Source organism: Egretta garzetta, unplaced genomic scaffold (genome assembly GCF_000687185.1).
Source record: "Egretta garzetta isolate BGI_Z169 unplaced genomic scaffold, ASM68718v1 scaffold685, whole genome shotgun sequence".
In the NCBI taxonomy this organism is placed as follows: Eukaryota; Metazoa; Chordata; class Aves; order Pelecaniformes; family Ardeidae; genus Egretta; species Egretta garzetta.
Window position 1 is genome coordinate 2768 of NW_009259725.1, and position 520 is coordinate 3287.

General features: G+C 68.1%; 1 protein-coding gene across 1 annotated transcript in view; it reads left to right on the forward strand.

Moving 5' to 3' along the window:
- Positions 1–98: 98 nt before the first annotated feature.
- LOC104126843 (ATP-binding cassette sub-family B member 10, mitochondrial) overlaps positions 99–520 on the forward strand; it is a gene marked incomplete at its 5' end in the record, with an annotated part of 19796 nt that continues 19374 nt past the window's right edge. The window contains one exon of the mRNA XM_035894924.1: positions 99–424. Coding sequence (XP_035750817.1) covers positions 99–424 — 326 coding nt within the window. The remainder of the gene's footprint in view (positions 425–520) is intronic.

Sequence of the window (520 nt, forward strand, 5' to 3'; positions counted from 1 at the left end):
TGGCCGGGGGGCAGCTCTCGTGCCGGTGCCCGATCCCCCCGGGCCTCACACAGGGCTGGAGTGGGGGGCACTGCGGGGGGGTCCGTGCCCCACTGAAGGCCCAGGGCTGCAGCAGCCCCTCAGCCCCATCTCCCTGGTCGGGTTCCAGGGGCTCACACGTGGCAGCGCATGGTTGGCTGTGACCTCCTGGAGGACAACAGCACCAGGGGGTATTCACAGTACGCCTACGACGGAAGGGACTACATCGCCTTCGACATGGACACGATGACATTCACCGCGGCGGACGCAGCGGCGCAAATCACCAAGAGGAAGTGGGAGGTGGACGGGACTGAAGCTGAGAGGCAGAAGCACTACCTGAAGGACACCTGCATCGAGTGGCTGAGGAAATACGTGAGCTATGGGCGGGCCGTGCTGGAGAGGAAAGGTGAGGGTGCGACGGGGATGTGGGGGGTGGCCGGTGCGGGTGCGGGTGCCGGCCCTCACCGCCACCCCCCCCCCAGAGCGCCCCCTGGGCCCAGGG